General features: G+C 45.6%; 1 protein-coding gene and 1 long non-coding RNA gene across 3 annotated transcripts in view; one reads left to right on the top strand and one right to left on the bottom strand.

Moving 5' to 3' along the window:
- Nucleotides 1-14,603: 14,603 nt before the first annotated feature.
- Gm39669 lies at nucleotides 14,604-15,349 on the bottom strand. Its single transcript, XR_865590.1, has 2 exons — nucleotides 15,260-15,349; nucleotides 14,604-14,862 (listed from the first exon to the last, which is right to left on the bottom strand). It is a non-coding gene; the product is annotated as a predicted gene, 39669 (long non-coding RNA).
- Nucleotides 15,340-22,594, top strand: part of Slc16a14 (solute carrier family 16 (monocarboxylic acid transporters), member 14) — a 29,794-nt gene continuing 22,539 nt past the window's right edge. Inside the window, exons 1-2 of one of the 2 annotated variants that reach the window (XM_006496551.4) lie at nucleotides 15,340-15,908; nucleotides 21,057-21,334. In XM_006496551.4, coding sequence (XP_006496614.1) covers nucleotides 21,070-21,334 — 265 coding nt within the window. In that variant the 5' untranslated portion in view covers nucleotides 15,340-15,908; nucleotides 21,057-21,069. The remainder of the gene's footprint in view (nucleotides 15,909-21,056; nucleotides 21,335-22,594) is intronic. The other variant, NM_027921.1, reaches the window with a different exon arrangement.

Below are 22,594 nucleotides of genomic sequence, written 5' to 3'. Positions count from 1 at the left end.
TAATTCAAATAATTTAATTCATCAAAAATTCAATTAAACCTCTAGAACTAAAAAACTTGTAGTTATAGGAAGTGAGCAATCTGTCACAGGATAACCAAGAACTGATGGTCACTTGTAGCCAAAAATAAATAGAATTCAGTTAGAATGTTAGGAAACTTTGAAAGGGAATGAAATATACTAAAATGAAGGTGCTGAGAGAATGTAATGGTAGAACTATCTAGTAGGCTGTTGGAGATAAAGATCATATATATATTTAATGTATTAAAAAATCATACATTTATGAGACATTTTCTATCCTTTATTTCCCAAGAAAATAGTTGTCTTAGTTTTGTTTCCTGCTGTGGTGACAAGACACCCTGACACAAGCAATTTTAAGAAAGAAAGGGGTTATTTCACTCATAAGTCTAAGTCATCACTGTGGAGGAGTCAAGGCAGCAGAAACTTGAAGCAACAAGTCATATCTACTGTCAAGAATAGGGAGCAATGAGCTAGTGCATGTGTGCCTGCAGCTAGCTGGACTTCTCTTCTTTTATACAGTTCAAGACCTCCTGTCTAGGGAATGGTACCACCCACTATGGGCAAATGTTCCCACTTCAATTAACACAATCAAGATAATCCCCCCAAAGACAAGGCTACAGGCTAGCTTGATCTAACAATCCCTCATTGAGAGTCCCTTCCCTTCATCTAGGAATATTGTACTACTGTATTCATTAACTTTTGGCCTGAAGCAGGCTACTTATCATCATCATCACCACCACCACCACCACCACCACCACCACCATTATTTCTTCCCCCTCTTTACTGCCAATAAAAAAAATCGGCTTTTCAGGACATGTGATTGATGTTTGTTAGAATTATTCAACTCTTTCATTTAACACAGAAGGACCCTAGACAATACATAAGTGGATGCACATCATAGCCCAATAATATTTTATCCCCTCTCCCAATAGGTAACAAGCTGCCTTGTTTAAAGTTTACTGGAGCTCCAGAATCTATCAGCCCTACATCTGCTCAGACTCGCAACATGACCAGACTCCTGTGAGACCGCACCTGACTAGGCCTGCCTGGACTGCTCTCTTACTCCCTCCCTCCACACTCACTCTTTCCTGGCTCTGACTCCCTTCGGCCCCAGCCCTTTGTTCGGGCATGCAGCTTCCCTGAAGCATCCCTAGCTGATGTATCCATCCTACGTGAAAACACTCTGTGCCCACACTGCGAGAAGCTGATACAGTTGCTCTTCTTCAGCTGGATCAGGGTCCCAAAAGGCAAGCTTTGTAGCCATCATCTTTACTGTTTTTGTGACAAAATACCCAACAGAAGAAACTTAAAGGAGAGGATTATGCTGACCCAGAGTTCAGGGTATGGAGTCCAACCTGGCAGAGAAGGCTGTCTGGCACCAGGAGCATGAGGTAGCTGGTCATGTCATGACGTCTGCAGTGAGAAGGCTCACAGAGGAAGACTGTTAGTGCACAACTCACTTTCTCCTTCCTACTCAGTCTGGAACCCAGGCCGTGAAATAGTGCAGCCCACATTTAGGATGGATCTCCCTAACTAATCTAATCTAGAAGCTCCCTCACAGGCCTGCCCAGAGGTCTGTCTCCTATGAGGTTAGATTCTCCCATTAAGTGAGCAATCAACACTAACTATCATGGCTCTCAAAGAGCCTGTGAGGGGGGGTTTTAGGGAAGAAACTTCAAACTGTGCTACAGAGACAAGGAAAGTAGTTACTGTTGTCCCTCTAAAGGTCTCACGAAAGTATTTGCAGCTACATCTGATGGCCTGAGTTCAATTCCTGAGACCCAAATTGTGGAAGAGAGAACTAATTCCTGTAAATTGTCTTCTTTTGGCCTCCACACATACATCAAGGCATGTTTGGGGGGTGTGGGGTATAAATCCATGCATGCACACATGGGTGTAGACACCACACACACACAAATACAAACACACACATGTCATTTTTTTAATCTTTTAATTTTTTAATTGCTTATTTATTTATTTACGTTTCAAATGTTATCCCCCTTCCCAGTTTCCCCTTCTCAAACCCCCCATCCAATACCCCTCCCTGCTTCTATGAGGGTGCCCCCCCAACCACCCATCCACTCCTACCTCACGTTTTTTGTTGTTGTTTTTGAGACAGGGTTTCTCTGTATAGCCCTGGCTGTCCTGGAACTCACTCTGTAGACCAGGCTGGCCTTGAACTCAGAAATTCGCCTGCCTCTGCCTCCCAAGTGTTGGGATTAAAGGTGTGCGCCACCACGCCTGACCCTACCTCACCTTGAATGTCATTTTTTTAAGTTAAAAAAAAAAGTCTTTAAGAACAAAAACTTGAAGATGCCTCAGAGAGGCTCTGAGTCCCTTGCTATCACACGATGTGTCTGTCTGTAGCTCTTTTTGACTCTTTATTTAACTGCCAGTCATCATGTTTGCTGTCTTATCTCCATTTCCTTCTCCCTCAGCATGGACATCATGAGGACAGAGACCTGCCCTGTTTCATTACTGTAATCCCACCATTTAGAGCAGAGTCTGGCTCTCAGTGGCATTCTGTGAGTATAGTTGAATGAGTGAGAGCAAAGGCTGGTGATAAAGATATTGATGCTGATGCTGATGAAGATGCTGAGAGCAGATGCTATGTGTAGCTACTCTGAGCCAGGCACTGTTCCACTCTCTTTACATATTTTACTTACTCCTCCCAACAATGCAATAAGACAAATGGTATTTTCATTTTAACTTACTCAAAAAAGACAAAAAAAGAAAAAAACTAAAACCAGAAATGTCGGGTAAAGTGCCCAAGATCAGACAGCTAATGAAAGGCAGGGCCACATTGCAAATCCAAGCAAGCTAGAGACAGGATCAGAGTTACTTTATTGAACTGTTCTGCAATGATGGCTAAGCCCTGATCCCTTACAGAGACATCCTTGATGAAGAACAGCGGACCACAAGCTAGACTGTGTCAGATGCACGGGTAGGTACAGACAAAGGGACAGGTCAACTCAGGACATAATGAGAACTCTCCTGCTGAGAGGCAGTCTGAGGTCAGAGTGTCCTCAACACCCAGAGTGGACTGAGCCCTCCCCTGTCAATCATTAATCAAGAAAATGTCTCACTAACTTGCCCACAGGCAGGTCTGATGGAGGCATAGCCTCAATTGGTGTTCTTTCTTCCCAGATGACTCTAGCTTATTCAAACTGATAAAAAAAAAAACCAACCCAAACACTTGCCCCAAGACACTCCATATTGTATAAAGCAGTGGCTTTCCAGGCCATGCCATGCCCTGAGTGGCTCTACTTTATAAGTAGCTTTTGACTTGATTTTTTAGTATAATAGAGAAGCAGGCTGAGTCTGCACCTAGGTGGACACTTAATGCAACATTATCTTTCTGTTACCAATGCCTAGCCACAAGCTGATAAATAACTCATTCCTAAGTTGAAAGGATGCTACCTTATAAATTCATTGAAGTAGACTGAGCTTACAGGAGCACATGGGCATAGTAAAATCATGTCAGGCAAACCAGGCCTAAGCTTAGCAGGCACACCAGACTGGAGAAAGAGTGTAACTCCCTCTCCTAGACCCTACAAAGAGGAAGACACTTGACCCTGACGTAGCAATGGCCCCACCAGCCTGTCTCTGACCACAGGGTCACAAAGGACCAACAGGTAAAGAACTCTCAACTATCCTAAGGGCCTTAGCTCAGCTTAGCTCAGTCCCAGCTACTCACAGGGTCTATTCAGACTGTCGTCCATCCATCTGCCTGTTAATCCACCTGGACGTTACCTCTATGGCTCTCACAGTCTCACACTTCATTTCTATAGCCAGACTTAACCCTGAAGTTCCACTCAACTCTGACTCCATGGCCTGGCTCCACAGTGGTATGCTTACCCAGATCTCCCCAGGCTCAGCCATCTGACCGACACCCACACCGTGCCCTTTTTACAGATCCATCCACTTCCAGCTTCCTCCATGTCCAGCCTCTTCAAAACTCCTTGAACTCTACTATGGCTTTTGTAATATCCAGCCATCCAAATACATATATTTACAGTGTGATCTGAGAACTGATATTAATAGTTAAGGGTGGAATAAAGGAACCCGGGTTTGTCTTGGCTGACTCTCAGGGCAATCCTTGGCAAATCCCTCTTGACCACAGCAACACGTCTCCTGAATGTAATTGTTACTCGGTGAAATTTCAACACCGTGAAAGGACACAAATGTGTTCGTCTGTTTCTAAGCCGCTCACAAAGTCTGGGATGGTGCTTTAAACAGTTTGAGGAGACATTAAAGGAAAACATGTGCCTTTCTAATTCCCAGGGTGGAGTCCCTCAAGAAACAGGACACGGAGGAGCAAACGTCCGCACTGAAGAGGTGAAAAGATGTTTGTCCAGCTCAGCTGTTTTCCACCAGCAGTTGAGAGAAGTTGATTCCCAGAAAAGGAAGTAAAGGACCCAAGCTCAGCAAAAACAGTGGGGCAACTCCTTTGGGACTTTGTCCCTAACAGGAACTTTTTGTTCCCTTCACTCCCCCTACTCCCCCAGCTCCTCCTTGCTCCCCATCCCTCTGGACCTGCAATCTAAGTGTGGCAGGGAAGCCTCACCTGAATAGTTGATCTTCTAGATTTACAGAACCAGGCAGGACACTGGATTACCTCTGTTTCTTTGTCAGCTTGGGATCTTGTTCTGTAGCTCAGGCTGGCTTTGTGACCGCGGCCGTCCTTGAACTCTGGATCTTCCTGTGTTAATGTTCCCAAGCACTGAGCTTACAGGCAGGCATGTGTCATTATGCCAGGGCTCATGACAAGCCATCCCCACACACGTTCCTTAGTCCTAAGTTCTACAAATTGCTGTGAAGTTTAACTTGCAGAAAAGTAGTATGTCTGCCTTTAAAAATGCAGGAAGTAGGGGGCTGGAGACATAGCTTTGAGGTTAAAAGCACCGATTGCCCTTGCAGAGGACCCATGCTTGCCTCTCAACACCCACATGGTGGCTCACAGTTGTCTATAACTCCAGTTCCAAAGCACCCCACAGCTTCTTCTGGCTTCCATGGGCACCATACACCATGCCATAGCACACACAGACATACATGTAGGCAAACACTCACATACAAAAAGTAAAATAAATAAATCTTAGAAAAAGAAGAGACCTTGCCAGGCAGTGGTGTCTAGACCTTTAATCCCAGCCCTCAGTAGGCAGAGGCAGGTGGATCTCTTGAGTTCGAGGCCAGCCTGGTCTACAGAGCTAGTTCCAAGACAGCCAGGGCTGTTACACAGAGAAACCCTGGAGAGAGAGAGAGAGAGAGAGCTTTTAACTCCAAACACATTCTCCTTGACTAGTCCTTGGCATCACTTGGCTGTATTTTCTTCAGGCTCTTGTTAGACTTCTTGGCAAAATGTATACTCCTCGGAAACTTAGAGTCCACCCCAAAAGACTTATAGCTTAGAGAATGATGTGTTGTCCTATCATTACTGTGCCATTTTCAGGACTGGTTGGTTATGCATGGTGTGGTTCTCAAACCAAGCCATGTCTTCTCAGTCAACCACAGCCCCCCAGGTTCCTGGAACAAGAAGGGGAAGAGCATTATTATTTACTTTGAGATGGAGTCTTGCTTTAAGCTCTAAACTGGCCTTAAATGTACTCTGTACCCCAGGCCAGTCTTAAACTTGTGATCTTCCTGCCTCAGTCTCCCAAATGCTGGGATTAGAGGTATGTGCCATTATCGTCAGCTCTGCTCTCTTGCCCTGGGTCCCAGGGAACTTTTTACACAAAGAACTCAGAAGCCACACGTGGCTTTAAATACACACTTTTTCTTGATTCTCATATCCCACCCAACTGTCCCATCCTGCAGGGGTAAAGGATCACAGGAAACTGTATGAAGAAATCTCCATAATTGACTCTCTCTAGAAGCAACCTTCTCCATGCTGTGCACAGGGTTGCTCTACCACTAACAGAGTCTCGTCCACCTAGTCTAGCTCTAAATAACACACAAGGAGACTCACCCTCTAGATGCCCAAGGCGCTAAATGTAGTCATAAATTTTTCTCAACCTATTTTAGTAAGCATTCAACCTCCCTGCCACCCACCAGAGGTAATACAAACAAAACGTTATTAGGACACAGGGGAGGTAGACCTGTTTAGAAATAGTTCTTTGGAGGCCAAGTCCAATCTTCAATGTCAGGATATCAGCAGTTCAGTCCAATAGCAAACACCAAATATGAATCAGCAGCTGCAGTCCAGTACTCTTGGCAGACACCACACATAAACCAGCAAAAACAAGCAAACAAATAAACAAACAAAAAACAAAAACAAAACAAAAAACCACTAGGCTCAACAACTGCCCCCAGGCTACTGAGAAAGTGTCAAGAAGCCACAAGAACCTCCGGAAAAATTCTTTGGTGAGTATCTCTCTATGGCATCACCACAAGTGGAGCTCAGCAATGCAATGTGAGACAAACCAATGCATGCGTGTTGTTAGCAGAGACTAGCAAGGCAAACCAACGTCAAGCTCCCACCGCCTGTGGGGTCACATTTATAGTCCTTCTGAACATCATGCACCCTTTCATGTGTCTACTATAGCAAAACATCCTTTCATTTGTGTCTGCTTCAGGAAAACATTCCTTCACGTGTCTACTATAGTAAAACATCCTTTCATGACTGTGCCCCAGCAAAACCTCATTTGATATAACTGACTTTCCAAAGAAACCAGAAGTTTCCACTTCAACCAAAGAGCTTTAAAGTTCATGTGGTAGAATGAGTTGTCTCCATGGGCACAAGTATCTGCGCACTTGTTCCCCAGTTGGTGATGCTGTTTGGAGAAGTTAGGGGGTGTGGCCTTGCTGGATGATGTATTTCCCTGGGGGAGGGCTTTGAGAGTTCACAGCCTTGCCTCAATTCCAGTTTGCTCTTTGCTTCATGTTTGCTCCTGAAAACATAACCTCTCAGCTTCATGCTCCTACCCACCACCATGCCGGCCGCTTGCTTCCCGGTCTCCCTGCCAGTTTCTCCCTGGTGGACTCTTTTCCATGAGGAACCTTAAACCAAAATGACTCTCTCTCTCTCTCTCTCTCTCTCTCTCTCTCTCTCTCTCACTCTCTCTCTCTCTCCCTAAGTTGATTTGTCATGGTGTTTTTTTAAGCAACAGAAAAGTAATAAAGATCAGAAGTCTTATCACGATGAGGAGGATGAAAAGGCAAAGACGGGAGTTGTGAGCAACGCAGAGCTTCCCAGTGTTTTCTGGAACCACACAAGGTGGGGAAGCAAAGACTGGAAAACAGGAAGAGCAGAGCGGTCAGACTAGGACTGGTTTCCTGAACATTATTAATGAAGGTCAGCAGGAGACCACGGGCTTGCTACAGGGAATTCAACATTGGGAGGGTGGGGGACTGTTAAAAATAACTACCAAGTCTCTTGGAGACCTGCTGCCCGGCATTCTTAGAAAAACCTAACGTACTTTTTACACTCTGGGGAACATTTTGAAGAAACAAAACAGGCATCTTCTTATATACCCCAGCACGATCGTCACAACTCTGACAGGTCCAAAGACAAACAGAGCAAGATCACGATTTGACAGTCTCTAGACCCCAAACAGAAGAAGCCATTAAACTCATTATTCTTGGTTAAAGTGATCCAGGTCCATGCTCTGCCACTAAAATGTCATGTTTTGTGCCTCCTTTAATCTGGACTATCCCCAAATACTGGTTCTTCAGACACTTTCATTTTTGTGGATTTTTGTTCTGCAGTGCTGAGCTGCCTGTGTGCTGGCCAAGAGCTCCTCTGTGAGTCACAGGTTCATCCCCTTGACACTGGCCTTGGAAGAGTACTGGGCCATTATTCTGAAAAATGTCAATGAACTTGGGTTTGTCTGATGGTACCTCATAGGAAGAGAGAGAGAGAGGGATGGATAGATAGATAGATAGATAGATAGATAGATAGATAGATAGATAGATAGATAGATAGAATTATCAGACATTATGTTACATAGTTTTTTGTTAAGGATTCGAACTGGCTCAGTGGTTAAGAGCACTGACTGCTCTTCCAGAGGACCCAGATTCAACTCCCAGCAGCCATATGGTGGCTCACAACCGTCTGTAAGTGCAGTTTCTGGTCTTTTAGGTACCAGGCACACACATAGTTACACAAACACACTACCTACAGGCAACACATGTCTACACATAAACATAAATAAACCTAAAACTTAAAACGACAGCCAGACAGATGTTGGTTTTTTTAAACAAACAGGTCTTTCTACGTAGCCCTGTCTGTTCTGCCCACTCTACAGACCAAGCTGGCCTCAAACACACAGATATCCACCTGCCTCTGCCTCCCAAGTGCTGGCATTAAAGGTGTGCCCCATTACACCTTGCCTAGAAAAAATCATTAAAAGATCTGTCGACGGGGCAAGCAACCTCAGCCGGATGCAGCCTTGCATGATCACTCCAGCCTACAGTATTTCTTTTCATCAAGAGGAGTGATAAGCCAGGTTTGTTGGAGCTGAAATGAGACAAGTCAAAATTGAAAACCAATATAAAGAATAAAATTGCTTTTCCCCTGAAATGTAACTGCAGTTGAAGAACGAGGGGTTAAACAGAAAATGAAGGTCTTCTTTCTCCCAAAAGCAAATTTCAGCAGGGCCCAAGAGTCTTGCTTTTAGGCTTGTTTCTGTAAACCTGTGTGTTTGTGAAGAATTAAGGCGTTTATTGATAGCTTCTCATCTAGATGGTCTGCCGAAGGGATCAGCAGTAGCTAATGTACCAATATTCTTTATATTGGTTTTTTTTAAACTCATGTGTAAATCCCAGTCAGCAATCTCACCTCTCTGGGCCTTGGTAAGAGTCTTTCACTTCTGGCAAAGCAAGCTGACTTTAGCCTGGCTGGGTGCCTCAGTTACTTCCCTGTCTTTATGAGGTGTCATGCTTTTGTGCTCCTGGGGTTTTATCCGTCTCTAAGGCCACATTAAACACAACCCACCCCTGCCTCCTGTTCCCCCCAAGTGGTTTGAAGTAAATGATAACAACTGATATCTCATAGAGTCCAAAGTGTCACCAGGGAATTTTTTTGTTGGTTGGTTGGTTATGGGTTTTTTGGTTTTAAGATAGGATCTCATTATGTATCCCTGACTGCCCTGGAACTTGCTATGTTCCAGACCAGGCTGGCCTCAGATTCACAGAGATCCTCCTTCCTCTGCCTCCTGAGCGTTGAGATTTAAAGATTGTGCCACCGTGCCCAGCTGAATCTCCAAGTTTTCAGACCTCCCTGATAATTGATGCTGCCTCTCAAGGGGAAGGCGGTAGCAAAGGAACATGCTTGGGCATAATGGGAAGTGTCTGGATTCCTAGAACTCAGGCTGAAGCAAGAGTTTCTGGTGAGTTTCCGGCTGGTTTGGCCAGGTCCTGACTAAAAGGAAAGGAAATGGACACCAGTGTTGAAAAATTTTATCCATGAGGTTTGTAGGCCATTCTTACTTTAAAAAACCAAACCAAAACAAACAAACAAACAAACCACAACCCAGGGGCTGAAAGTTAGTTAAGAGCACCTACTTCTCTTACAAAGAACCTGTTAGCTTCCCAGCATCCACCATGGGTGGCTTACAATGGCTTGTAACTGTGAGCACTTGCACAAGTGCACACACACACACACACACACACACACACACACACGTAAAAAAAAAATTAAAGAAACAGAAAGGTATTCCTTAACAACATGAGGACAGAGTACTTGGCACACAGGATCGCTTAACCCTTGCAATAACTCTTCAATGTGTGTGACTATCTCTACTTTGGAGCTTGATGGCCAAGCAACAGAAATGCACAGTGGGAGCTGGAGAGGTGGCTCAGTGGTAAGATTGCCCTTCCAGAGGTCCTGAGTTCAATTCCCAGCAACCACATGATGGCTCACTACCATCTGTAATGGGATCCGATGCCCTCTTCTGGAATGTCTGAAGACAGTGACAGTGTACTCATCATACATTAAATAAACAAATAAATAAATGCACAGTGGAAGAGCTTGATTCCTGTGCGGGTCTGGTTGACTAGACACCATGTACTTGGCTCCTACAGGCTTGCTTTATTGCCCTACCAGGGGCAGGGCAGGGCCTTGGTTACATCATGGCAGACCACACAGTGCTAAGTTTCCCAACACTGACATTCTTCCTGCACACTATATTGAAACTGTGTGACCTTCTCTTGCAGGGGACCCAACCTGACAAGCCTCTTACAGAAACATCATGGATCCGGAGACTCTAGTACCAAAGAGCTGTATGCATTCATCTGATTTTTCTTTCATTTCTTTCAATAACCTCCTGAAACTTTCCAGAGTTCTGTTGCAGGATATTCAATCACACTGAACCCCAAGGTTGTGTTATTTACTGAAAAAGTACAACTGTTTCTAGTTTGGGTGTGGCTCAGTCCTAGCAGACACCTTTAATCCCAATGCTTGGAGAAGGAAGCCCATGTTTGAAGTCACGCCTCATTGAGTGGCAGACAAAGTGATGAATCAGAGAAAGACAGAATAGGACACGCCCGACTCTAATGAGAACAGAGAGGAAAGGGAAGCTACTAAAGAGAGAGGTGCAGAGAGAAAGAGAGAATGAGAAAGGGGGCAGTTTTACTATATGAGTTTTACATACAGGTTGAGAGAGAATAGGCCAGATAGAGAAGGAAAAAGAGCCAGAAGATTAGAACAGATTGCTAGAGTTAGTTGGAGACCAAGTAGTGCATTTCAGGAGAGGCTGAGAGAGAGAAGCCAGACTGAATCAGTCAACTTGGAGAGGAGCTTGAGCCAGGACAGCTGAGTTGACCAGCCAGCAGAGATCAGAAATAACCAGGAAGGGGTAAGCTTATTCAGCAGTAAGTCCCAGAGGCTGAAAACATCCTAGGCCCTAGGTTAGATTGTACATAGGCTAGAAGCTTCCAGGACTAGGTCTAGGTTAGCAGAAGTAGTAAGCCTCGGAAATGACAATTACATCTGTTGAAGCCTGTCTCCCCAGCATAGCTGTAGGTAGCCATTTTGTTCCATGCCTGCCAGCTACTTCGTATTGTTGCTGTAATATGCCTGCCAGTCATCAATGCAGAAAAAAATAACTTGACTCAGAGCAACGTTGTGTTGACCACAGACCCTGTTATGTCTCGTACTTTATGAGGATTGTTAATCTTAAGAAATTCCACAGCTGGGGTTGGGGATTTTAGCTCAGTGGTAGAACGCTTGCCTAGCAAGTGCAAGGCCCTGGGTTCGGTCCTCAGCTCTGGGGAAAAAAAAAAAAAAAAAAAAAAAAAAAAACAAACAAGGTAACTGGCACACACAACCTTAAAAAGAAAGAAAGAAATTCCACAGCTATAATCTTCATGTAGGACCCATCAAATTAAATGTCAATATGAACTATTACGTCTAAAATGGCTTAAGTCAGGGGCAACCACCAGGAAACACTTCCAGTACCTGCATATGAGCTCATTGTGGTTTTTGCAGTTTTAGCCTTTATGAGCTGCCCCTAAGGAATGTCCAGTACACAGCTCTAAGCTGTTGCCCTGATTGATCAGTCTTGGAATGTGTGTTCAATAAACTCTTCCCGTTTAACTGAGATTGGTGTCCATGTGTCCTGTGGGGTGAGTCCTGGACCCCAACACATCAGGAGACTAAAAGTTACATTTACAGAGTTCGGTACTTCACTGAACTTCACTTCCAACCTTGAACGTTCCTTTTGATGCTATTGCAAATGACACTGCACTGACAAGTTTGACTTCAGTGGCTAGTCCTAACATTTTCTTGGGTTTTCATTATTTTTCTGTATATATAATCATATCGCCTGAAATTAGAGATCATTTTACATTTCCCTAACAGGCTGGATGCCTTTATTGCATTTTTTAATTTTTTACTTTGCTTTTTTTCCCCCCTCCAGACAGGACCCCACTGTGTAGCTGTGATTACCCTGTAATTCGCTATATATATAAGGGCAGCCTCCAACTCATGGAGATCTGCTTGCCTCTGCCTCCTGACAACATGTTCGGCTTGCATTGCAATTTTTTTACATTAGGAAATAGATTTAGAGCCTGGCAGCACTCGGGAGGCAAAGGCAAGTGAGGTCAGTCTAGCAATCTAGTAACAGAGTGAGTCCCAGGGCTACACAGAGACACTCTTGTCTCAGAAAAAGGAAAAAAAAAAAAAAAGACTTGGGTGCTGGAGAGCCATTAAGAGCATTTGCTGATCTTAGAGGACCCCAATTCTATTTCCTACACCCACATGACAGCTCTCAACTGTCTACATAACTGTAGTTCCAACTCCTTCTCTGGGGCACCAGGCGCATGCCTGGTACACAGACATACATGCAAGGAAAACACTCAAACATGAAATAAAGTAAATTAAGAAGAATAGATTTAGGGCTGGAGAGATGGCTCAACAGTTAAGAGCACTGGCTGCTCTTCCGAAAGTCCTGAGTTCAAATTCCAGCAACCACATGGTGGCTCACAACCACCCGTAATAAGATCTGACGCCCTCTCCTGGGGTGTCTGAAGACAGCTAGAGTGTACTTACACATAAAAATAAATAAATCTTGGGGATGGAGCGAACAGAGATCCTAAGTTCAATTCCCAACAACTACATAATGGCTCACAACCATCTTTACAGCTACAGTGTTCTCATATACATAAAATCAATAAATAAATCTTAAAAAAAAAAGAAAAATAGATTTAGTAGGCGGGTAAGAGGCTGTCTGGGGACATTAGATAGAATGAGGCCTGAATGACAGAGAGACACAGGGAGTGTTTGGGAGTTATTTGACTAAGGGGATGGTTCCCCATATTTATGATAAATCACACTCCTAGAGATCTGCAAGATTGCAGGCCTGGGAGGCCAGGAGGGAATCTTGATCTTACAGACCTCTGGTATTCATTTTCATTTCACTGTGACAAAATTCTGACAGAAGCATGGCAGTGGTGGCACATGCCTTTAATCCCAGCACTTGGGAGGCAGAGACAGGCAGCTTTATGGGTCTGAGGCCAGCCTGGTCTACAGAGTGAGTTCCAGGACAGCCAGGGCTACACAGAGAAACCCTGTCTCAGACCCCCCACCACCCCCCAAAAAGTCTGTCAGAAGCAACTTAAAGGAGGAGGGGTTTGCTTTGGCTCAAGGTTTCCCAGGTCCATCTTCAGTGGCAAAGAAGGCTCCGCAGAGGAGAGGCTCTACCCACGACAGTAGTGGCCTGTGTCAGTATCCCTTTATTTCTTATGGAAAGTAGAGTGCTCAGGGCAGCACCAGAAGCAGATCGAATCCTCAAAGTCTGCCCACAGTCCACTCACTTCTGCTAGCCACATGCACCCTGTGACCCAAATGTCCCAGAACCTGCCCTAACATCACGGATGGCTGGAGACCAAGCGGTGGTAATCATGAGCCTGTGGGGGATACCTCCTCACACTCAAATCAACCCATAGCACCGCTTCTAAGAACAGATGGATCATCTGTACTTCCCTGGAACTCTATTCCGAGACAGAGAGAGAGAGAGAGAGACAGAGAGAGAGAGAACGAGAACGAGAACAAGCTGTTGTGTAATCCCAGACTGGCCTTGAACCCCCTCCAATCTCCCAAGTGCTAGAAAAATAGGTGTGAGCCACCACACCTGGCTTCCCAATCTTGACTGGCTGACAAAAGCGTGTTTGGAACGAATGGTGTCTGAGAGGAGCAGCCCGAGGGAGTACTCAACAAAGTCCGTTTTCAAAGTTCTGTTGTCTTCATCAGAGACGTGCTCCCGCAAATGTCCTCATCTAGCGCTTCTCCACAGTCCTCTGGGTTATTAAGATGACTATAGGAGGGCTGGGGGCATGGCACAACCGAGAGAGGAATTGCCTAGCATGCGCCAAGTTCCCGGTCTCATCCCCAGCATTGAATAAACTGACCATTGGTGGTATATGGCTATAATCCCAGCACTTGAGAGATGGAAGCAGGAAAATCAGAAGTTCAAAGCCATCCTCAGCTACATAGCTATTTCCAGGGTACCCTGGGGCATGTGAGCTGTTATCTCTCAAAAATTAAAAGAAAACAAAACAAAACAAACAAAAATGGGGCGTGTGGGTGGGGGAGGGGACTGGAGAGATGGCGCTATGGTTAAGAGCACTGGATTGCTCTTCCAGAGGACCTGAGTTCAATTCCCAGCATCCACATAGCAGCTCACAGCTATCTGTAACTCTGACACTCTCACACAAATATACATATAGGCAAAATAAATAAATAAATATTTAAAAAAAAACAAGAGCCAGTGAAGCCAATGACAATAAAAATATACATGAATGTCTTTTGGAAAGAAAGGAGGAAGGGAAGGAAATCCATGGTGGGCTCCTCCAAAGGCATCTATATCCTAATCAGGGACTCGTGACTATGTGACCTTAAGCGGCAGGAGGGGATTCAAGGTAGCAGATGGAAGTACATTGCTAGTCAGCTGGCCTTAAAATAGATGTGTGAATTATCTAGGAAGGATCAAGATAACGGGGTGGGGGGGCGCATCCATAGAAGGGGCTGGAGAGGTACTTACTACTAAGCCTGACCAATCCTCAGAACCCACAAGGTTCAAGGAAAACTGCCTTCTAAAAGATTTTTACACATATACTGTCGCATGCAAGCACACACAATACACACACACTACGTGTTTAAAAGAATTTAAGTTTAAAAGGAAGAGAAAAACAAACAACAGAGAAAGTGTGTCCTGAGTACCCAAGACACTCAGAATGATGCAATGTCGATGGTTTTGAAGATGAGGAAGTGGCCGCCAGCCAAGGCGTGTGGGCAGCCTGCAGAAGCTGGTGGCTCAGCTAGAGCTGCCAGGAGGAACACAGCCTTCAGTGTGCCAACGCGCTGAATTTTAGTCCAGGGAGGCCCGTTTCAGGTTCTGGCTGCCAGAACTGTAAAATAATGAATTTGTGTTGCTTTCAGTCACTGTGTTTGTGGTCATTTATAGCAACAAGGACAGGAAAGTACAGAGCCGGTCAGGTTAGGTAAAAGAGTGCTTGCTTCATGTATTTAACAAAATACTAAAAACTCTCCGAGAGCACAAAGTATTATGTTGCTTGCCTATGGGTGTAAGCAATAGGTACTTCAGAAGGATGAGAAGAGGTGGTACCCAGACTGGGTCAAAGATGAGAGATTTTTAGTCCACTGTGGCTATGAGTGTTGAAATCACTCCACAAACTGCTTTTTGGCTGAGACTCATATGAGGGTCTGATTCGTTACTTCCCTCCTAGTCAAAAAAAAAAAAAAAAAAGAAGAGCCCCCCCCGCACTCCCCCCACCCTACACACACCTTAGATTTCGGGACATTTCCTATGGTAGCAAATATGCACAGCATTGATGAATCTCAGCCAAGGCGATAAACTTCAACCGGCCACAAGAGTGTGCCTGTGAGGAGCCCGCAGATTTTTTTCCCCCTGACAAACCAGAATTAGCCGGTATAGGAATATACCAACGCGGAGATCTGAAATTGCACGGATTGGAAGGAAGCTCTGGGTAGGCTCGGATCCTTCCAAACGCACCCTTTTTAAAGGCTCTGGGACGGAAGCATCGAGCCTTAGGCTCCAGAAGGTTCACCTGGACAGATAGTGAACAGAGGGCGAGTCCGGGAGCCCCTGCACGGAGCGCAGGAAACGAGGCGAAGAGCCGAACCCCCAGCGCCGCATCTGCAGGATGCAGGTCGACATTGGCACCAATCCCCATGCCCAGCGACCCTGGGTTCTCCGAGCGGACCTGCAAGTTCACAGGTCGAGACTGGGAGCCGAGTGAGATCTTAGCCTCTCGGGCTGCGTGCAGTGAGTACCCTGGGCTGTATTGAGTGGCGGCCGGGGGCTACCGCAGGGTTGGAGCATCTCCGAGCCGGCGGATACTGGTGGATACCGGTCGATACTGGTGGTTGCGGTTCTTCCTGGGACCCTTGCGAGCTGAGAGCCAGGGACAGGGTATGACAAGAGAGGGGCCTGGGCAGGGCGGCGGTGCTCCCTTGTCCCTGAGCTGCGGGCGGGGATGCGCGCGGTCCAGGGTAGCGCGCGCCCCCAGGGCAACAGAGCGCGCGTCGCCCCCGCGCCCGGCCTCGCGCTCGGGTGCTATGGAGGCCCCCAGTTCATTGCTTGAAGTAGGCAGTGATGGGGCTACAGTTAGTGACCTCCGAGGGAGAGGATGTCTGTGCCCGGGTCCCCTGTTGGGGATGGAGGATCGGAGGGTGCGGCATCATGCACAGCTGGACCAGGACAACGAATGCTGAGCCCCCGGGAGCCGCTCGGATCCAGCATCTCCAAAGAGGAAAGGGGGACAGTGAGGACCCAGCACAGCCATTAACGGGCAGAATCTGCCACGGCTTGAGGAGGTTTTATGAGCTCAACTCTGCTTACCAATTAAGCCCTTTCTTCCTGCGGAAAAGTTGGTTCAGGCTTAGGCTCGTTAGCAAGGATGGCTGGGGGATGCTTATAAGGAATTAGACTCCCTTTGCCTTGTCAATGGAGAGAGGGGAAAAGGGAAAGCGGGAGAGCAGTGCGAAGAAGAAATTGAGACTGACCATACGTTTGTTTATATTGGGACTTCACAGGGCACTCATTAAGCAGCGGGCTCACTTTCACCTACCAACGGAGGGTGCTTGCCTAGCATTCATAAGGTTTTGAGTTCAATTCCCCCAGCACTGCCTAAATCCAGCACTGTAATTCAACACCCTTCCTCGCCGTGGGGGTGGGACGGTGAGTTCAAGGTCATCCTCCAAGTCTGAGCTAAGTGAGACCCTGTCAGACACAAACATAGGATGTCTCAGTTGTCTTATCTGTAAAATGGGGTCGTTTCGGACCATAATACCAACTGGCCAAGACCGTCGTGGCAAAAGCCGCCAAGCACTGCCCTGACCCATTGGAGACTTTATCCTCTTATCCCACCCCCTACCCACTAACACAACATGAAGCTAGCTGGGGTTCACTGTCCAGTTGTTTCGCTTGCTGCCCTTCTCTTCAGCTCTGCAGCCTCATGGTCTCGAGAGCGCCCTCTACCGGCCTGAAATTCCATGAGTTCAGTTGAAGAACTCACCTGCCATTAGCTCTGACTGCTTCGGGAAGGGATTGCAATTTTAGTTGTAACTTGTCACGCACCACCCCAATCCCGGTCTTGCTTCTCATTATAATTAGTTTATCGAATGCGACACGGTGACAGCCCAATTAAAAGTGAAAAGCTTGCTTGTAAAAAGTCATCCTGTGACAGAACTGTAAAAAAAAATGTTAATTACTTTTTTAGTCTATAATACATTGCAGAAAAAAATGACATTTCCATTTTCCGTTACTCCGCTACATAGCTACATTTTGACATTTGTCACTTCAGTGCCACCCTGCCCTTATTTATGATTTTTATTTTTTATCTACTTTATGAAATTTTAGAGGCTTTCACAGTTTTTAAGTGTGTATATGTATGTGTCTGCTTGTCCATGTGTGCACCGTGTCCCTCTGAGGCCAGAAGATGTCATCAAGTCCTGTGGAACTACAGACAGTTGTGAGCTACCCTATGTGTGTGTTGGGAAAGTAAATACCAGTCTTCTGTACGAGGCACAAGTGCTCATGCCTGCTAAGCCATCTCTCCAGCCTCCTTTTTAAAAAATTATGTATTTTATATGTGTGAGTGTTTTGCTCACATGAATGTTTGCACACTGTGACATGCAGAGTCGGAGGGACCAGAAAAGGGCATCAGGATAAATATCAAGTCACACCCATGCCATTTTTATCAGGAACCCATTCCCAAGACAACCAATCCACTCTGGGGATGATGGCCTTAATCCGTCCCTGAAGTTAGAGTCCTGGTGACAGACACCTTCTAGGGGTCCCCTTTTACTATGGTTACAGAGGCAGTTAGGTTTCAGTGTGACCCGTGGCAGAAAAAGTCAGATCATATCAGAGTAAACGCTTGTTGTTCTGTAGACTGACAGTGAGTTGTGAAATCAAGGAATGATGGCTTTTAGAAAGACAGAAGTATAAAATGCAAATACTTTTTTTCCCTTTTTGTTTGTTTTGGGGTTCTGTTGTTCTCTGTGTGTGTGTGTGTCTGTGTGTGTGTTTCTTAAAAAGAAACCTCTTAGCCGGGTGTGGTGGTGCACGCCTTTAATCCCAGCACTTGGGAGGCAGAGGCAGGCAGATTTCTGAGTTCCAGGCCAGCCTGGTCTACAGAGTGAGTTCCAGGACAGCCAGGGCTATACAGAGAAGCCCTGTCTCCAAAAAAGCCACACACAAAAAAAAAAAAAAAAAAAAAAAGAAAAGAAAAGAAAAGAAAAGAAAAAGAAAAAAAAGGAAACTCTTGAGGCCCAGGCTGTCCTCAAACTTGCTTTATAACTGAGATTGGCCTTGAATTCCTGTCCTTCTGCCTCTGCCTCTCACATGCTAGTGTTACCAACACACACACAATGCTAGTGTTTTGTTTCCCCTGGTTTTTGTTTGTTTTAAGACCGGGTTTTGTTGCATAGCCCTGCCTGAACCAGTACTCACTGTGTACCCAAGGCTGGTCTCAAATTCCCAGCAATCCTCCTTTCTTCTTCTTCTTCCTCTTCTTCTTCTTCTTCTTCTTCTTCTTCTTCTTCTTCTTCTTCTTCTTCTTCTTCTTCTTCTTCTTCTTCTTCTTCTTCTTCTCCTCCTCCTCCTCCTCCTCCTCCTCCTCCTCCTCCTCCTCTTCCTCCTAGTCCTCCTCCTCCTCCTCCTCCTTCTTCTTCTTCTGTTGTTTGTTTGTTTGTTTTGTTTTGTTTTGTTTTTTGAGACAGGGTTTCTCTGTGTAGCCCTGGCTTTCCTGGAACTCACTTTGTAGACCAGGCTGGCCTCGAACCCAAAAATCCACCTGCCTCTGCCTCCCAAGTGCTGGGATTAAAGCACTTGGGGCCACCACCACCGGGCTGCAATCCTCCTGTCTTAGCCTACCATTTTCTGTAATTACAGGCATGCTCCTCTAAACCTCTTCATATGTTCTTTAGGGAGAAATCAGCGTAACCCTTGAGGGTCTTAGGAAGTTATGACCCCACCCAAATGCTGCATGCAGTGCTATCTTCTGCATCCATACTTGGCCTCTTGCATACAGTTGTCCATTGCATGCTAATACATTTATTTATGATCAAATAAACTGAAAATGCCCAGAGTAGTTAGATGACAACCACATCTTTTAACCCATAAAATAAATAATTCAGTAAGAATATAAAGTTCTTAACATTGCCACAGAAAAGTACTTAATATTTCAAGTACTTTTCTGTGGATTCGAAAACTCTTATTTTGTGTATGTTCATGTCCCTGTGTGTAGGTGTGTGCACATTTGATCATAGAGATCAAAAAATCAATGTCCAGTGTTTCCCTTAATTGCTCTCTACCTTTTTTACTTGTTATGTTTTTAGGGTTTTTGATTATTATTAAAAACAAGATTTATCCTGTATGTATGTGGGTGGGTCTGAATGTCTGTGTGCATGCGGTACCTGCAGAAGTCAGAGGAAGGCGCTGGTGCTGTTGGGAGCCATATGTTGTGGGTCCTGGGAACTGAACCTGGATCCTCTGGAAGAAAGGCCAGTGCTTCTAACCACTGAGCCATCTGTCCAGCCCCTGGCTTTCCTTCTTATATTTGACTTTTGTGGTGTTGGTGGTCGAACCCAGGGCTTCAGTCACGCTAGGTCAGTGCACTTCCACTGAGCTACATCCCTTCTCCTGTTCTAAAATAAATACAAGTGGATTTCAGTTCCAAAGGTCGTAATCAAAGCAAGTGAAACATTTTCATGTGAATCAACTGAAAATGCCACTCTCCAAAGCAGCCTCTCACCTCCCTCACCTCCCCCACCTCCCCACTCTCTTTTTCACTGTTTTTTGTTTTGTTTTTCGAGACAGGGTTTCTCTGTGTAGCCTTGGCTGTTCTGGAACTCACTCTGTAGACCAGGCTGGCCTTGAACTCACAGAGATCCTCCTGTGTCTGCCTTCTGAGTGCTGAGATAAAGGCACATGCCACCACACCTGGAGTTCCATCTCACTATTTTAAACAGAAATGAAATCTCCACACAGACATGTAGGGTGACAGATGACGTGTAGTCACTCTGATCCTTTGTCTCAACAACCAGTTGTTACACTGGTACTGTTGACCTCAGGAGCTCATGGGCTGTAGCCTCAGATCACTCTGAGGTGAGTGCCCATTGCTCAGACTCTTAGAGCTTACTTCCCAAGTAACTTGGGAGTCAGCGCTATTTGTATGTGAAGTCAGCTAAGAGGTCTCTGAAGTAACTGCTGGATAAATTTACAGTAAGGGTTGGGAACACGATGAGGAGCCAGGGAGATGGTTCATGCAGTAAAGTCTCTGTCCTGCAAGCCTGGGAAATGAGTTCAATCCCTAGCCCATATAAAAAGCCAGGCATGCAACATGTGCCTGTCAGCCCAGCATTTAACTCCATAGCTAGCTTTCTATTCCTTGCTAGACTGTCTCACAGCGGTAAGGCAGAGAACAGAGGAAGGCACTCAATAGCCTGCTGTGAATTCTGCATGCTCAAACAAGCACATATGCATATATGTGCACCATATAGGGAGATAGAGTGTGACAGGTGGACCCCAATGGATCACTGGCTATCGAGTACAGCTGAATGTGTGGGTTCCAGGCCAGTGAGAGACCTTAAAAACCAAGATGGCCAGCTCCGGAGAAACAACACCTGAGGAACAACATCTGAGGTTATCCTCCATATTAGTTTGCCATCCATCTTGGCTCTGCCTAGACCCTCCTTCCCCAGGCCAGAAGTCAGATCTTCCTTATGGAGACTGGTCTGTCTTAACCCACCAAATCCAGGATGTGTGTTCTCCTTCTCTCCATCTCCTTCTCCCTCCTTTCCTCTGTGTCTACCCTCACTTCTTTAAGTTTATAATACCCGGGAGGTGATCATGAAGACAGGCTTTAAAGTGATCTGTAAAGAGGCAAAGCCTGTCCCAGATGCACCAGTATCAAACACTAATCTGCTCTAACTTGAGCATCATTTGACCCTGAAGCGACTTTGGTCACAGTGGGAGGTAGAGCTGTCTAAAAAAGAAGAGGAAGGTGTTGTTTGTTTCCATGTGTGATGAAATTATTTACTGCGTGTGTTTCAGAAAACCTTAGAAAATGTATACGAGTCATGAAGATATCGGGTATGACCTTGAAGACGACCGAAAGGCTAAGAATAAGAAGACGCTGAAGCCCCACCCAGATATCGATGGCGGGTGGGCCTGGATGATGGTCCTCTCGTCCTTCTTTGTTCACATCCTCATCATGGGCTCACAGATGGCCCTAGGAGTCCTCAACGTGGAGTGGCTTGAAGAGTTTCACCAGAGCCGCGGCCTGACCGCCTGGGTCAGCTCCCTGAGCATGGGCATCACCTTGATCGTGGGTGCGTACATGCGCTGACACCTGATCTAAGACTGGGTGCTTACAAAACGATGGGTCCCTGCTGTAAGACAGACATCACATTCCTGAAACATTAGGTACTGGGTATCAGTGGCATCACCAACATTTAAAATTGAAGTATTCAGAACACAAAATTTACCATTTAGCCGTGTGCGTGTGCGCGCGTGTGTTTCATGGCACTTATATAGGAGTGTGTGTGTGTGGTGTGTATGTGTGTGTGAGTGACACTTGTCTAGATCAGAGGACAACTTACAGAAGCTGATTCTCTCCTTTGACATCCCAGTCCTGGGGATGAAGCTCAGGTTACGTCACCGAGAGCCTTTACCTGCTGAGACATCTCACTGTCCCCAACACTGATCCTATAACTGATGATTCATCCCCTTCTGCTCATCTAGCATTGTTGTTGGGATTGGCCTTCGCTCAGTGTTTTCTTAGAGACTACCACATTTCTGTTGTTTTGAGACAAGGTTTCCTGTAGCCCAGGCTGGCCTTAAACTTAGTCCATAGTCAAGATTGACCTGAACTTCCGATATCCCTGTTCACTTTCTACTCCTATGAATGTTTTTGTTTTTTTAAGATTTATTTATTTATTATGTATATGAGGTTTATTTATTGTTATATGTAAATACACTGTAGCTGTCTTTAGACACACCAGAAGAGGGCATCAGATCCCATTACGGGTGGTTGTGAGCCACCATGTGGTTGCTGGGATTTGAACTCAGAACCTTCGGAAGAACAGTCAGTGCTCTTAACTGCTGAGCCAGCCCAGTTTTGGGAGTTGTGTTGTTGTTGTTGTTGTTGTTGTTGTTGTTGTTGTTGTTGTTTGGTTTTTGGTTTTTGGGGGTTTTTTTGTTTTGTTTTTTGGCAATGTTGTGAATCAAAGCCAGGGCCTCACACATGCTAAGCAAGCAGCCTACCCCAGCACTGCATCTCCTGCCAATCAAGACAAAGGATGAGTCAGGACTGCCTACTTTTCTGTTGCTGTAATAAAACACCAGGGTCAAGAGTATTCTATTCACATGCCAGAAGCAGGGAGAGCAAGCTGGAAGTGCACTAAGGCTATACACCCTCAAAGCCCACCCCCAGTGATGGACTTCCTCCTGCCAGGCTCCACCTCCTAAGGGTTCTATAACTTCCCAAATAGCACCACCCACCAGGGATGAAGTGTACAAATACAGGAGCCCAAGGAGGAAATGTCCCACTCAAACCATCACCCAACCCAAACATTGGTTTAGGATTTCAA

Source organism: Mus musculus, chromosome 1 (genome assembly GCF_000001635.26).
Source record: "Mus musculus strain C57BL/6J chromosome 1, GRCm38.p6 C57BL/6J".
Taxonomy (NCBI): domain Eukaryota; kingdom Metazoa; phylum Chordata; class Mammalia; order Rodentia; family Muridae; genus Mus; species Mus musculus.
The sequence above is the reverse complement of the archived record's forward strand: the minus strand, read 5'-3'. Positions and strand labels throughout refer to the sequence as shown.